The following is a 13703-nucleotide window of genomic DNA, read 5'->3' as shown; positions in this document are numbered from 1 at the left end:
ATATGCCTGGAAGACATTCATCGCTTGGATTGAGAAAACAGTTCGGGACCATGGTAACTTTGAGCTGAACACTTATGGAGAGTGGACCAAGGCGCGACAGCGTTTTGATCAGACTCCCTGGTCGTTTGACGCCTATTTGGCCAGTTTGGAAGTCGAGTTGGAGCCCACGACTGAAAGAACAAGGGCCATGGACTTTCTAAGCAAGCTACAGCCACATCTACAGAGAGTTATTGAGTTGAGTGGGGTAAATCCTCTGCCGCAGACGCGACAAGAGATGGTTGCCCTTGCCACTCGGATGTGGGAAGGCTTGAAAAGGCAAGGGAAGACAAGAGGTCGAGATTTATTGGACGAGAAGACAACTTTGCATCAGAGCAATTCGTTGTCGTTCAATCGTGGCAAGAGGGTTCAGGAGAAGGACCAACCCTCTGATCAGAAAAAAGAAAAGAACAAGCCACAAAGACTTGATGCTAAGTCATACCCGAAGGAGTTTGCATCAGGGCAGAATAACAAAGGTGAGAAGATATGCTATCGTTGTGGTAGCAGCAAGCATCTTTCCTACGATCATGGAAAAGAAGAAAAGGACCTCCATGACAAAAAGGCAGTTATGCCAAAGAAAGAGACGCCAACCATCAAGACAATCAGAGCAAGTAGACGCAAGAAAGGCCACGATAGAATTGCTGAGCGGGCATGGGAATTTACCGATTCGGAAAACGAGTAGGGCTCTCTCCTTGCCCTAGAGAAGAGCCCGAGATGCGCATTGGACGATACTTGCGTACAAGGGGCAGATTTATCAGCAGCGCAGGGGCAGAAGACATTGACATTGCCCTCGACACCTGTGCTGAAGTGGATGTTGTTGGAATTGATTTTGCCAAACGACATGGCTTGAGGCCCTATATCAAGAAATACCCTCAACTTCTAGAGGGAGCGGGAACTTTAAGGCCAAGGACCTGTGGGGCGTTCTGGGTTTCCTGGGAGATGACCGATTATCAGGGAATTGTTCGCTCCTACACAAGACCGTTCTTAGCAGTTGAGAAAGCGTCGAGTGATGCTCCATTATTGCTTGGAGAACGCACTTTAGCGGAGATTGGGATTACAGTCTCGTTGAGAACTGAAGAGAAGGGCGGAAATAAGTGGCGATATGACCTGAACATCAGCGGCAAGTCCTTCATTAAGGCTGAGTCTTCGAAGCGATTTCAGAAGAGGCTGAGAAGTAGCCCGAAGGTGTATGCCCTTGTTGCTCAAAATGTTCCTGACGAGAATGAGAGTGACAACAAGAGCCAGGGCAACCTTCCGGAGCAACTGACTAGTTATGGAGACGTCTTCTCAGCGCACAATGCTGCCACATTGGCACCGAATCGCGAAGGAGTCGACTTAGCCATCGAGTTACAGGACGGCAAGGAGCCTCCATTTGGACCGCTCTATCCGCTGTCACGGACAGAGCTAGAGGCTCTACGTCAATATCTGGAAGAGAATCTTGAGAAGGGATTTATTCGGCCCTCAAAGAGCCCTGCCGGGTCTCCAATTCTGTTTGTACCAAAAAAGGATGGCACCCTGAGACTCTGTGTGGACTACAGAGGATTGAATAGTGTCACGGCCAAGAACAGATATCCTTTACCTTTGATTGGAGAGATCTTGGACAGAGTAAACGGTGCTACCATATTCAGCAAGATCGATTTGAAGGATGCGTACTATCGCATCAGAATCAAGCCCGGAGACGAATGGAAGACTGCGTTCCGCACGCGATACGGTCATTTCGAATATTTGGTGATGCCGTTTGGGCTGACCAATGCACCCGCGGCATTTCAGGCCTACATCAACCATACCTTGCGGGGACTGGTGGATGATTTCTGTATAGTGTATCTCGACGATATTCTAGTTTTCTCCCGATCTGAGCAAGAGCATACAGAGCACCTCCGCCAGGTCTGTGAAAGACTGCGGCAGGCTGAGCTATATGCCAAACCCTCAAAGTGCCAGTTCTACCAAAAGGAAATGGAATTTCTCGGCTTCATCATTAATCCAGAAGGAGTCAAGATGGACCCTAGCCGGGTCAAAACCATTTCAGAATGGAAGAAGAACCCTCCTGAGTCATTTAGGGATGTACAAGTGCTATTAGGGTTTTGCAATTTTTATAGGCGATTCATCAAGGGATATTCCAGCCTTGCTCGACCTCTTACGAGCCTGATGAAGGGCAGTAAGAATGGCAAGAAGACAGGAGATTTTAAGAAGGAATGGGGCCAGGCACAGAAAAAGGCATTCATTCAATTGCTTAGTGCGTTCGAGGAAGCACCTTTGCTACGGCACTTTGACCCAGATCGGCCAATTCGAATGGAGACAGATGCGTCAAAATTCGGCTTGGGAGCGATCTTGTCACAGTTGTTTGAAGGGCGCTGGCACCCTATCGCTTTCTATTCCAAACAATTCAAGGGCCCTGAATTGAATTACGGGACCCCTGATCAAGAAATGATGGCTGCTTCGAAGCTTTCAAGCATTGGCGACATTATTTGGAAGGCAGTGCGTACCCTATTGAGGTGTTAACTGACCATCATAACCTACAGGGTTTCATGAAACAACCAAGACTTAATGGCAGGCAAGCACGATGGTGCTATTACCTGACGCCATATGACTTTGTGATTAAATGGCGATCAGGATTGACGAACCCCGCTGATGCGCCGTCACGAACTATGATGTCCAGGCGGAACGAAGTTCTCCAGGATCCATCTTCAGAATTGTTAGCTACGCTGGAGGCGAAGATTGCCCGCGTACAACAGATTATCATTCCACATCGCTTGAGGGTGCTGCGGTCCCAAGATGAGGAATTGGATAATAGGGTGCTACGGCCCCGAGATGAAGAACAAAGAAGTCCTCTAGAGGAGGCACCCCTAGAAGCTGGGGTAGAGGCTAATCCCCTCTTGAGAAGTCCTCTGGATGAGGCACCCCTAGAAAATGGGGTAGAGGCTGATCACCTCTTGAGGCTGGTCAAGTTGCAATACCTGACCAGGAGACGGGCAAGGGCTGCGGTCCAAGCCGAGACACCAACGCAGATGCCTAGTATAGGGCTGCGAGAGTTGGTGGCCGCTGCACAGAAAGAGGATCCTTTCTGCCAGCGAGTGGTTAAAGATCTCAGGAGAGATCCTTTAACTAGACAGTCATTCCAATGTGAGAGCGACGGAGTGTTGCTCTACAAAGGGAAGAGACTGGTGGTCCCTAATCAACGAAGTCTTGTGCACGAGTTTCTGCGATTACACCATGACGCAGAGATCGCTGGACACTGGGGTGTTCAAAAGACCTTGGAATTGCTGCAGCGCAAGTTCAAATGGGAGGGCATGAGGCAAGACGTGGAGGAGTACGTTCAAACGTGTCCTGTCTGCCAGGGAAATGCCGCTCCTAGACACAAGCCATATGGCGAGCTGCAACCTTTACCACCACCGAGCAGGCCGTGGAAGGAGATTTCGATCGACCTGATTACTCAGCTGCCAGTTTCCATGCGGGGAACTGAAGACTATAATGCGATCTTGACGATCGTAGACAGGTATACGAAGATGGCTATATTTCTTCCAATCAGAGATGACATTGCTGCACCGGAGTTGGCTGAGCTCATACACACAGAAGTGGAGCTTAAGTTTGGACCTCCAGCTGGTATTGTAACTGATCGCGACTCAAGAATTACGAGTAAATTTTGGGCAGAAATTTGCTACCATTCATTGGTCAAGCGCAGATTATCTACAGCTTTTCATCCCCAGACGGATGGCCAAACAGAAATTCTCAACAGGATCGTTGAAACTTACCTTCGAGCGTTCACGAATCTTGAGCAGATTGATTGGGCCAAGCTATTGCCAACAGCTGCTTTTGCATATAACAATAGTCTGAATCACACACTCCGGATGTCGCCTTTCCGAGCTATGTACGGTTATGATCCCGAATTCTATGTCGACGTCGCGGACGACGTCCCCGAGGGGGAGATACCCGCAGCCAAAGACAGAATCAAAAAGCTACACGAACTTCGAAGAACACTGCGAGATCAATTCATCAAAGCACAGCAAAGACAAATCAAGTACTACAATCAGAGACACACACCAATTGAGTTCAAAAGAGGTAGTCTTGTGAAGCTGTCAACTCGCAATCTGAAGCTGAAGAATAAAAAGCTTCAGCCGAGATTTATTGGGCCTTTCAGAGTGACTGAAGTCATTGGAACACAAGCTTACAGACTGTCACTGCCTGAGCAGTATTCCAGACTCCATGATGTGTTTCCGGTTCAGTTAATAGAGAGGTACCATTCGAGAGATGACAATGATGAAATGCCAATACCTGAGCTTGAAGAAGACCCTGATCAGTACGAAGTTGAAGAGGTCAAAGACAAGCGGGCTATCAAGGGCAAGGCTCATTATTTGGTGAAGTGGACAGGTTGGCCTTCAGAGTACAACCAATGGGTTGCTGAAGAGGATATGGCCAATGCCCACCGTGTTATTCGCAGTTTTGAGAGATCCCGCCGAGGCAAGAGGCGGAAGGAAGAGGTGGATAGGGGGAATACGAAGGGGTGAGTACGAGAGACATTGTAGTGGTTTTCCGAAAGAATAGCTATAGCTACGTCGGTTTTCCCACTACATGGACGACTTAGTCCAGCGAATGCGTGTTTCATGAACTCAGGCTTGCGAGGACGAAAGCCTTTGAGGGGGAGATAGTTGTAACAACCCCCCTCTTCCCCGGAGTAGATTGACATATCACTGGTGATGGATATATCACTGGGTGATTGGGATGTCAAGTGAGATTGATATATCACAGGGGAATGGACATATCACAGAGTGATATTGTGTGATGTAAATTATAGTTTGTATTATCGACATCACATAGGAGATTCCGGAATCACCCGGTCTCTCAAATGTCGATCTATAAGAAGGTGCCTCTGATCTTCAAGGAGGAGGCAGACTTCAGTCGAATAGACATTCCCCCCCCCAAGTCGAGGTCTCTCAGTGGACCAAAGACACTCTAGGCGATATACCGCGTATCTGGGGCGGTACCAACTTGGCCAAAAGACCACGATAATCAATCTTAAAGTTGATTATGGCCCACTGCGCATAGTATAGTGACCGCCACCACTAGGGTCCTGACAGAGAGGATATCCCCTTTCGAACAGATGTTGAATTCCGTCGTGCATATTGGATGACCCTGACCCTTACCCTGACGACTCTAGACGAGTTCATGGTTTGTCTCCGTCGTCCGGTGCTGAAAGTGCGCCAATCCCTAGCATTCAAAGCATTCACTGCGGACAAAAAAATGGTGGCAAAAAATCAAGCTCAATCTGAGACGGACGCTCGGATGACGGATTTAGGTTCGAATTCGAAACCTATCTCGAAAATTATCGAGACGTCGCCGTCTAAGGCGGTGATTAAAGAGCTCAAAACATGTCAGGAACGCCAATGAGCGGCTCGTGCGGCTGGGGCTGCGCGGAGGATCGGCAATACGTTGGTGTTGGGGTTTTCGTTTGTTGGCTGTGGGCCTTCGTTGTGTTGCGTGTTCTTTTGTTGGTCGTTTGCTTGTTGGTTTGTTGTCTTGGTTTGTTGCGTGTTCTTTGCGTGTACATAATCCAGTAGGCGCCTGACAGAATATAAATGGAGGGGTTTGTCCTCGCTGTCAGGTCAAGCAAGAAGTCTTGTATTGTAAGGAATACATTCTTGTCTACGATCTTGTCCAGTCCAGTCCCGTCTAGTCTCGTCTTGTCTTAGTCCAGTCCCGCCTAGTCCCACGCCGTTACAAAACACTCGGCATTTCCGCTGAGCCTAAAAAGCAGTCAGGTCCAGCCAAGGGTGTTGGCAAGCCGAGATCGGCCTCCAAAGCGGCTAAGGCCGCTACGAAGATGTCCGAGAAGGCCAAGCCGAAGTCCAAGGGTAAGAATTTTCACATTTCCCAACCCGACACTTATCCTGATTCCTTTTGGTACGCTAAGCAGGGCACTCGTCTCGCTTTTAGCATCTTAAATTCCACTCCTTTATATGTTGATACTTTATACAAAGTAGGAGTGGTGCATAACCATAGCGATTTTAGATTATCGATGGAGATTGTGAAAATGTTGTCATTAAATGCTAAATTTATTGTAACACCAAAACCTTCCCTTAAACTCCTAAACCCTGACTCTCTACCTGCATCGGCAGCTGTGGATTCTACGAGGTCCGGCACTATTGCTGCTGTCGCCGTGGACAGCAATTCGGGAGCGACATTTCGCACGGGTTTGTCGCGTTGCACTGATTACATGCTGTGTGAGAGTATCATGTGCGAGTGCATTCTGTTGTAATTGGGGCAGAAGGATTGTTGGCGTTATCTTCTATTTGACTATAGATACATGCAGCCATTTTATACCTTATCCAATAATCATCTAACCCTTGACAACATTCGGCCTCCACCTGCCGTAATCTGAAACAACTGCCGTAATCTGAAACAAACTGCCGTAATCTGAATGCCGTAATGTGAAACAACTGCGATCTAGACTACAACCTTATTCCACACATTCGCGCGTTCAGCTACCACAGCGCATCGTGAGGAGCTGGAGCGATCCTAGCGAAAGACTATCTATAGGCTCCTGCGATGCGTGCCAGCCAAGGAAAAAGGTTGCCTTATACACGCATTCTCTAACACCCTCTCAACTACATTCACGATCCTGCACAGGCTCCATACTTCGAGCCCTTCAACGTCACTCTCACGGGCATTCGTGTGAAGTCTGGTAGTGACTCCAACAGCAATGAAACCATTGTGTATATCGCCCCAGGCGCGCTGGTGACATATGAACACGATATACACCGTCCTAGATTCGGGCACCGCCACGGCTTGCTCCCAGATTCTATCGTCAAAGGCATTGCGGATGCCCTCGGTATAAGACTCCGTACAATACCAAAAAGATGTCGGGTTCTATTAAGTTGACTGCGCCCTGAAGTCCTCTGACTCGATTGTCGAGTTTGAGTTTGGTAAGAAAGAGGGGGTTGCGGTGACCCTGGATAATGTCATCAGCGCGTAATCAGCGCGTACGGGGATATTTGCGTTCTCGGTGTTCAACCCAGCAAGACTTTTCAGCCAGGATCTGAGTCGTACATAATTGGGGACACTGTTCTGCGATTGGGGTATGTTGTTTATGGTATGCCCCCTTGTCGCTATAGTTTTGGATTGGCGAGAGCTAACTAAATAGACCTAGCACACCAAATGGCTGGAGTAGCGCAGACGTCGTTCAATTTTTCCGTGCACGGACCTGTATACCCTCTCGGCCGACGGCATCCCAGACGGGCTCAAAGGCACTGGCCCCACAATTCCGATAGCCAAGACGGCTCGTCCAGTTCTGGCGTTTCTAGCAATACGGCAAGCGCAACTAGCACCACCAGCACCACCAGCTCCCTCGCCACTAGTTCCGCAGAATCGTCTAGCTCCGTAACTTCGAGCTCTGTCTATTAAGTTACGTGCCAACGCTGCAATTTAGGAGGTTATGTATTGACGCAGCACAGTTGGAAAAAGACGAAATTTTGTAATTTCTGGCTTGTAATTCGAGGTGAAACAAACTGAAATAATTGGGACGAAACGACCTTACCCTGTTTAGTTATCACGTGCCAAAAGCTTTAAACCTTATTCAGCAGGTTAAGCATTTCTCGGCGTGGTGCTAGACCACCTTGAACTCTATAAGTCCAACTGACAAAGCCGAGCCGAAAGGCGATGTCGCCTGTCGACATGTAGACTCCATACGATATAGTGCGTGCAAAGCCGAGATTCCCTAAATAATAAGGTGCCGGTAGGTTTACCCCAGGTGCGGGTGTGTATGTTCGCATGGCCTGCCGGTGCGGCTCGGCTGACAACTCGAGGTATTTTCTTAGTGCGTGAAACAAAATGGAATCCGCCCCGCTGGCTGTGGTCTCCTGTCTCCCCCCATTCACACCCTTGCGCCAGCCCAGATCCCATCGTGATATTTCGCTCATCCCACAATACGACGCATAAGTATAGTACTTATTATAACTACAGTTATCTGTCGCACGCTTCGCACCAACTTCCACAATTGCCTTCGTGTCCAAGGTACACTCGTCCAACAATGAAAAGCAGCATCATTTCGCTGATTGTCCTGGCCAGTGTGTCCAGTCTCACGTCCGCTGCTTCATTCGTCGCTCGGGACAGTGAACGCCGCAGTTATGGCGGCATCCTCCAGCTTGACGTCGAACGAGTCAAGCGCTCCAACGTCGGCTTGACCCGCCGAGACACGGTTCCTGTCGGGCTTGACAACTACGAAGATGTCGCCTACATGGCTACCATCGGTCTCGGTAGCCCGTCCCAGACGCTCAAGGTCCAGCTGGACACCGGCTCGTCCGATCTTTGGGTGCAGGCGTCCACGAACCCGTACTGCGCCGCAGAGAGGACAGATTGCGAGGTCTTTGGTACTTTCAATGCCGCTGCATCGAGCACTTTCTCCGAACTGCAAGATAGTCCATTCTTCATCTCCTATGTGGACACCACTGCCGCGGAAGGAACCTATGCCACTGACACTCTCCAGGTTGGCAACGCGACTGTCGACAGCTTCGTGTTTGGCTACGCCCAGTATTCAAATTCATCGCTGCCTGTTCTAGGTATCTCGTTTACCCTGGACGAGGAATCCAAGCAACAGTATCCGAACATGCCCTATCGTCTCAAACAGGACGGCACGATTGACATTGTTGCGTACTCGCTCTGGCTCAACGATATCGAAGCCAGCGTGGGCTCGATTCTCTTTGGTGGCATCGACAAGGGCAAGTTCACCGGAAAACTGGCAGTGATTCCCATGCATCCCACTATTACTCTCCAGAGCACTGAGTACTTTGCCAGCTTCAATGTTACGCTCACTGGCATCAGCGTCAAATCTAGCAACAGCGCCAACAGTGATGAAACGGTTGTGTACGGCACTTCTGACGCGCTAGTGACAGGTTCTGAGACCATCTACACGGTCCTCGACTCTGGCACGTCTCTCGGCACGTTTCCTCTTGCTATCCTCCAAGGAATCGTTGATGCCCTCGGGTTATCGGATTCAGCTGAATATCAACAGGATAACGGATACTATCAAGTTGACTGCAGTTTGATGACTTCTAGCGCACTGGTCATGTTTGAATTTGGCGGCAAAGCGACGATTGCAGTGCCAATGGATAACTTCGTCCAAGTGGCAGGCGAGAATACTTGCATAATCGGAGCGGTGGCGTCCCAGTCGCTTGATCAGTACTCTGAGACGTTTATAATCGGGGACACGGTTTTGCGGTCGGCGTACGTCGTTTACGGTGAGACTTTAATTTGAATGGTTTTGCCTTTGTGTTGGAAGCTAACAAGCTTAGATTTGGACAACCGAATGATAGGACTAGCCCAGACGTCGTTCAATTCATCGGTCACGGACCTGTACAGTCTCTCGAGTAGCGGCATCCCAGACGGCCTTACTGGCACCGGGGCCGACAATTCTGAGATTGTCGTCGCCGAGTCGAGTTCGAGCGCTTCGATCACTTCTGCCAGCTTTCTTGCGACAGCTACAAACACCATGAGCGTAACCAACAATGTCATCACGACGGACAGCGCGCCGGCAGACCTCTCTCTTGTTCCCACGCCAGTTGCGTCCACGTCAAGTGGTCATGGCTCCACAACGACTAAGGCTACGACGGGAAGTACGAGTTCGGCGCCGGCAGGAAACGCGGCCGGAAGCGCGGGGAGCACCATTTCGCCTCAATGTTCTTTTGCGGTTGCGATGGTGGTTTTGATCGTACTCGTGTTGGCGCAATCTTGATGTAAATAGTGGCATTAGAGTAAGTGATGTATGACTGATTGCATGCATTCTAGAATTGAACGGACACCTAACTGTTCTCCACAACCGATTCCTTTCCCTAAACCAAACCTTCGCAGTTTATATTAGCACGCGGCCAGGCACGGCGTCGTGTTGAACCCCTTAATTTGGTACAAATTATTGGATGGTGAGGCCAAACCCTTGCCCTAGGTGCAATGCACGTCGTAGTTGTCCGGGTCAATCTAATAGGTTTGAACTAGTGTATATTTGGCTTAGCTTTCAACTTTGTTTTGTTTGTTGATTTGTTTACTTGGAAAACGCGTCTTGTTTCAACTGCGCTTTTAGTAACCACATTTCCAATCCCGTTCAAGCATATTGTCATCTACACTCAAAGCAATAATAATTTTATCTTCTACGTAAGGAATTGGACGATATCAAATATGGAACCCTCTGGATTTGCTCTACATGACTCAAACTACTCCCAAAAGTGCGTGTCTTGCGGCACGTTGGTGTGTTGCGAGACATTTCAGGAACTTCAAAAAATGTTCATTACCGCCGATGGTCGACCTGCAAAGACATGCAAACGATGTCGAGACAATGCGAGTATGTTAATGAGTTAATGATGCTTTTGAAGCGGGATGAATTGGCTCTAACAAAAGCATCAGAGGGAAGGGAAAAGTCCATTCGAGCAAAAAGACGTAGTTCTTTTGACCTTGACGAGCAGTTCGAGAACCATGATGAATTTATTGAGATTATCTCGTCCTTTATGGAGCAACGCGATGGTCATATCTTTGATCCTGATGCCCACTCTGTGAGATTCAGAGCAACCCTCGCAGATTGCTTTGTCATCGAGAATGATGCCTCTGTGGCCAGTTGCGCTCAAAATAATGACGAAATTTGCAGAAGCGAGCTATAAAGTGTCTTAGAAATGACCTTTTTGACTGCACTGGCTACTACTTCCATTTGCGACGGTGCAACGAAAGAGTGGACGGGCCAGGCTTCAGTTTAACTTGTTCTCGTTCGAATGAACGCAGGACGGGAGAGCGAGACCCTTCAAGCGTTCAGCGGTATACAAGTATGCAATCGTTCCTTTCCCTTCCTCTACTTTTGCTAACGCAATATCGGGCGCAGCCGCGAAAGAATTTTTTGATTGTCATGGTGAGCTTCACATAAGCTTTTCGAAATCTAATCTGTCGGCGACTATTATCTACGATCATAAGTGCCACGCTGAAACACCGAAATTCCGCATCACCGAAGAAATTCAACAGTATATCAAAGCCCAGCAACTTTTTCCTCCACGACAAATATTTCAAAAACTAACCCAATTGGCCGATAGTCCTCAGTTTGCAAAGACAGACTTGCATACCATTACTAGGCAGCAAGTCTATAATCTGGCTTTCGCTAACAAAGAGGGAATCGGAACGAGACAGGGCGGATGACTTCAAATCTGCGCAACTTTTAGTGGGGGAGCACAGTGGCTTCTAATTAATCGAAGGGCTTCAAGGGCCTGGAGTATCGCTGGCATTCACGACTCCTTGTTTCACTGATAGGGCTAATTATAATAGAGCTAAGATGACTGAAATATTTATAGACTCATCATTTGGCACGAATAGACATGGATATGAACTCTACTGCGTCCTGACCGAGCACGACCTAGTCTCCCTACCCTTATCCTACCTTCTGCTGGATACTCGTGGTGTCCAGGAACTGGGCAAGCGGGGATCTCGGTTGACGCTTGGTTGATGGCATTGCGGGACGCAGGACTAAAGCCGAACGTGGTTCACACTGACAAAGACTTTGCTGGTAAGTAGATCTCACAATTGCATTATTTATTCAGGCTCTAATTTCGATTGTAGAAGTGACTGCGGCAGCTATAGCTTGTCAGGACTTGAGGTGTTTGTGTCTTGGAAGGGTTCGGGTTTGTAGTGGAAGTAACTATCCAAAGATTAGGTGGGTACCAGATTTGTTCCGCACGCATTCTTGACACCGGGCGCAATAGTCATCGATATCTGCTTTCATTTTCGGCCAGTAGTACTTTCGCTGGACCAGGTCGAGCATTAAGACGACTCCAGACGTCGGCCGAGAATATCAAAAAAGCGGCTGATCGAATAGAGAATCAGGCGATGTAAGTCCTGCGGTAAAGCTGGGCACAATCGCGCACCTGTCCAAACTTGAACAAGGAACATACGCAAGAAGTTAAACGCGAAGCAGGACCGAACGGTCAGTGAGGAGAGGAAGACTTCTTCCTTGGTGATGAAGACGACGTAGCACTTGAGTATGATAGAAATAGTTAAGATCACCCTACGGAAACAGAGTTAGCACTATAATAGTGATTGCGACATTCCCAATACACCTTAAAACGTGGACTAGATCCATTATTCTGACTTACAGACTACAGCGGAGTGATAAACTCAGTAAGTCAATTTCACGCCAATTTGTGATGGTACTAACTGCATCACATTAAATATTAGCCATAGTTAAAAAACCGAAGAGCTACGTCCTATCTAATATATATTCCCAGGTTTGCGACGATGTTCATATCTCTTTCTCTCGTAATGCTCTGCACTCACAGGTAACGAAGGTAACGATCACTTTATTAATACGGATCCTTGAGCCCGCATAACATCACCCAGCCTACCTGACAACTCAAATTCCATGCGCTCGGCAGGAGCAGGGCCACTGAGTATAGCATCCATAGTATCAGAGCCGGGAGGGATATCTTCATCAAATATTGGTTCGCCCGCCCCTCTCATGTTGGCCAGAACGGCCTGCTGAAAGTGCCAAAAGAGAATACTGTCATTAATGTGGTGCGGATGGTTAATGTCTCTGCATATAGGATCCAGCTGTCGTCCTGCGAGGCCTAAGATATCATCAAAGAAGCAGATTATGCGATAATCATCCTAAATCAAGTTAGAGTGCCAACTGTTCTCGACATCTGCGGTATAACATTGTCTTCATACGTTCGGGTTGATTGAGATTTCATACTGGTCAAATAGACCATGCACATCCTTCCGGAGCAGGAGTCCATTCTGAGGAGAATTGACACTACCATCACGTTCGTCTAGGACGACTAATTCCCCGAAATTGTAATTGTGAAAGATAGACTCGAGAGCCACAGGAAATATGTACGCTGCATCATATATTGTCCAGCGCCGCAGCAAGGGCTCACGTTGCGAGACTGGAATCCCCGTAATTACGCATCTGCGATCACGGTCTCGAACTGCGGCCGGAAATGACCTAACTCTACCGGATGCAGAGAGAGAAGACATGGCAGAAGTAGTTCGTTTGTAGTACGGCGCGTCTGTGACTTCGATTTGTCCTTGATAATATGTAAATCTGCTATCTTTCTAAATGTCCCGCACCCAATTATACGTACCGTCACTCTCAATCTCATACTCTCCAGGCAATACAAGGTCTTGAGTTCGCTGAATTTGTACACGGCCATCATTAACCCTGTAGACACGAAGCGGCAAGTCATGTCTGATCAGCACGTCCAACGAGTCCAGAAATGTCGTTTTCGTGAAAGTCGGGTTAGTGAAGCCGCCTCCAATGCTGACGGCGGGATCTGTGGCGAGGTAGATGACAATGTCCCGACCAAGACTTCTGTTTGCTGCCATGACTACATGGGTTGTTACGCACGATTCAAGCCAAACCAATAATGTATACAGTGACCTTGCAAGGGATATGTCGTAATAGCGTGGCCTCTCGAAGCTGTTTCTTGTGATTGAGGCATCGATAGTTCAACTACGCACCCATCATTAATTTAGGTATTACTTGCGGACATGTCGCACATCAACCATCCTGGATGGGTTAGGGTAGCCACTCTAAGGGTTTGGGCTCATCTTTCATTCAGGTTTAGGTTTTTAAGCGTGTTTGGCACCGTCATTATCGCGGCAATGAAATTTCGATACGCAATGAGTTGACGGTGATCCCACGCACTGATTAAAGC

General features: G+C 48.3%; 4 protein-coding genes across 4 annotated transcripts; 3 read left to right on the top strand and 1 right to left on the bottom strand.

Annotated features, from left to right (window-relative positions):
- Positions 1 to 5400: 5400 nt before the first annotated feature.
- On the top strand, positions 5401 to 5729 carry POJ06DRAFT_252238 (uncharacterized protein). Its single transcript, XM_056187497.1, has one exon. The coding sequence runs from the start codon at positions 5415 to 5417 to the stop codon at positions 5586 to 5588; it is 174 nt and encodes a 57-aa protein (XP_056043726.1). The 5' UTR covers positions 5401 to 5414; the 3' UTR covers positions 5589 to 5729.
- Positions 5730 to 7552: 1823 nt separating this feature from the next.
- POJ06DRAFT_252234 (aspartic peptidase domain-containing protein) lies at positions 7553 to 10027 on the top strand. Its single transcript, XM_056187496.1, has 2 exons — positions 7553 to 9263; positions 9318 to 10027. Exons 1-2 carry the CDS (start codon positions 7790 to 7792, stop codon positions 9755 to 9757), a joined length of 1914 nt encoding a protein of 637 aa, XP_056043725.1. The 5' UTR covers positions 7553 to 7789; the 3' UTR covers positions 9758 to 10027.
- Positions 10028 to 10194: 167 nt separating this feature from the next.
- Positions 10195 to 11497, top strand: POJ06DRAFT_281389 (uncharacterized protein; the record flags this gene model as incomplete). The annotated part of the gene is made up of 6 exons (XM_056189947.1): positions 10195 to 10357; positions 10444 to 10619; positions 10658 to 10829; positions 10886 to 11096; positions 11134 to 11228; positions 11250 to 11497. The coding sequence occupies 6 exons, from the start codon at positions 10195 to 10197 to the stop codon at positions 11495 to 11497; spliced, it is 1065 nt and encodes a 354-aa protein (XP_056043724.1).
- An 845-nt stretch (positions 11498 to 12342) lies between these two features.
- Positions 12343 to 13371, bottom strand: POJ06DRAFT_196799 (uncharacterized protein; the record flags this gene model as incomplete). Its single annotated transcript, XM_056185047.1, has 3 exons — positions 12343 to 12654; positions 12715 to 13073; positions 13131 to 13371. 3 exons carry the CDS (start codon positions 13369 to 13371, stop codon positions 12343 to 12345), a joined length of 912 nt encoding a protein of 303 aa, XP_056043723.1.
- Positions 13372 to 13703: the final 332 nt, after the last annotated feature.

Source organism: Lipomyces tetrasporus, assembly GCF_029532465.1.
Source record: "Lipomyces tetrasporus strain NRRL Y-64009 chromosome Unknown POJ06scaffold_5, whole genome shotgun sequence".
NCBI lineage: Eukaryota > Fungi > Ascomycota > Lipomycetes > Lipomycetales > Lipomycetaceae > Lipomyces > Lipomyces tetrasporus.
Note: the sequence above shows the minus strand (reverse complement) of the source record. Positions and strands in the feature narration are given on the sequence as shown.

Coding starts and splice junctions, on each gene's coding strand:
- POJ06DRAFT_252238 (XM_056187497.1), top strand. CDS start 5,415: ATGAGCGGCTCGTGCGGCTGGGGCTGCGCGGAGGATCGGCAATACGTT.
- POJ06DRAFT_252234 (XM_056187496.1), top strand. CDS start 7,790: ATGTTCGCATGGCCTGCCGGTGCGGCTCGGCTGACAACTCGAGGTATT. Junction 9,264..9,317: donor GTCGGCGTACGTCGTTTACG/GTGAGACTTTAA, acceptor TAACAAGCTTAG/ATTTGGACAACCGAATGATA.